General features: G+C 59.7%; 1 protein-coding gene across 1 annotated transcript in view; it reads left to right on the top strand.

Moving 5' to 3' along the window:
* The window catches only part of EDC4 (enhancer of mRNA decapping 4), a gene marked incomplete at both ends in the record, with an annotated part of 25652 nt that extends 24351 nt beyond the window's left edge, over window positions 1-1301 (top strand). The window contains 3 exons of the mRNA XM_010131367.1: window positions 13-69; window positions 360-525; window positions 1115-1301. Coding sequence (XP_010129669.1) covers window positions 13-69; window positions 360-525; window positions 1115-1301 — 410 coding nt within the window. The remainder of the gene's footprint in view (window positions 1-12; window positions 70-359; window positions 526-1114) is intronic.
* Window positions 1302-1466: the final 165 nt, after the last annotated feature.

Here is a 1466-nt window from a genome sequence, read left to right as displayed (position 1 = left end):
ATTGCGGCCAAGCTCACTGCTGTGGAGGGCTCGCTGAAAGAGAGCATCACCAAGCTGGTGAAGTCAAAGGTAAGGAGAACCAGACTGTGGTGTTCCTGGGGATGCGGAGTTGTCACCTCCCTGGGTAGGGACTCCCTGAACCTCTTCCCCTCACCTGTATCTCCAGGAGGGCTGAGGTCAGTTTAGCTGCCAGTGGTCAAAGCTCTTCCCTGATCTCAGCTGAGCTGCTGAGGCAGCTCCTGGCACTGGGCTGGCCTCTGGTGTGGGCGTGTCGCAGGGTCCTCCAGCGTGTGCTCACCCCTTTAGTCCACCGCAGGCCGTTGTTCACATTTGGACTCTCCTCTGTGTGTGCTCCCTAGAACCTCACAGACACCATCGTGAGGGCCACGGCCGATACCCTGCAGGGGCCGATCCAGTCTGCTTACAGGGAAGCGTTCCAGAGCGTGGTGTTGCCAGCCTTCGAGAAGAGCTGCCAGTCCATGTTCCAGCAGATCAACGACACCTTCAAGCAGGGCACGCAGGAATGTGAGTCATTTTTCCTCTGGGTTGTCTCTGTGTCTGCCTCTCCGAGCTTCACTGGTGACCGTTAACCTCAGCCCACCCGCAAGCTCCGTTTCCCGCGTGGGCAATAGAAGCAGAAGTGAGGAGGGCTCTGCGGCTGGTGCTCTAGGAACAGAGACTCATCCCTGGGCTTTGTACCCAGCAGAACACGCAGCTGCCTCCTGGCGTGACTTCATCTGCTGTGAGGCGGCTGCTGTTCCTCCTGTTTCTCGGGTGGCCTCCCGCTCCACCTCTGCTGCAGACCACAGCTCACACCATGTGTGAAATAAAATACCCTGGCTCACGCCTTCATCGTGCCCTGAGCAAACGGGGTCTGTAAAGGTCTGTCGCAAGACAACTCGTGTTGCTATGTCGACGGGGACAGCGTCGGGAGCAGCGGTTCGAGGTTGGTGCAGCGCAGCCCAGAACAAGGCGTGCGCCTTCTCCCGTGCTCATACACCGGCTCAGACGTGGTTTGTGCTGGAGAACATCTGGAGCCCAGCAGCTGGATTTCTGCCCTGACCATCTCTGCAGGTACTGGTGGCACCAACGTCTCCCTCTCTGCTCGTTGCAGATATCCAGCAGGTGGAGACTCACTTGAAGAACAAGAAGGCGCGGGAACAGGAGGCCCGGGACCCGCTGCTGAATCAGCTTCGCCAGCTCCTCAGCACCTTCCAGAGCAGCACCGAGCAGCTGGCTTCCACGGTGGCCGCCAGCGTCCACACCGAGGTGCAGCACCAGCTGCACATCCTCGTGAGCAAGTGAGTTGGCAGCTGGGCTTGTGCAGAGAGAACCGCAGGTTCCTCCTGAGGAACCTTCCACACGTGAGAGCTTTACAAGGAGCTCTCCCTGCTTGTCGTGAACAGGCCCTTTGTAGGGTTGCCCGTGCGCAGCGTGACAGGCGCGAGGGCTGCTGTGGCCGCGCC

This window comes from Buceros rhinoceros, unplaced genomic scaffold, assembly GCF_000710305.1.
Source record: "Buceros rhinoceros silvestris isolate BGI_N320 unplaced genomic scaffold, ASM71030v1 scaffold392, whole genome shotgun sequence".
In the NCBI taxonomy this organism is placed as follows: domain Eukaryota; kingdom Metazoa; phylum Chordata; class Aves; order Bucerotiformes; family Bucerotidae; genus Buceros; species Buceros rhinoceros.
Note: the sequence above shows the minus strand (reverse complement) of the source record. Positions and strands in the feature narration are given on the sequence as shown.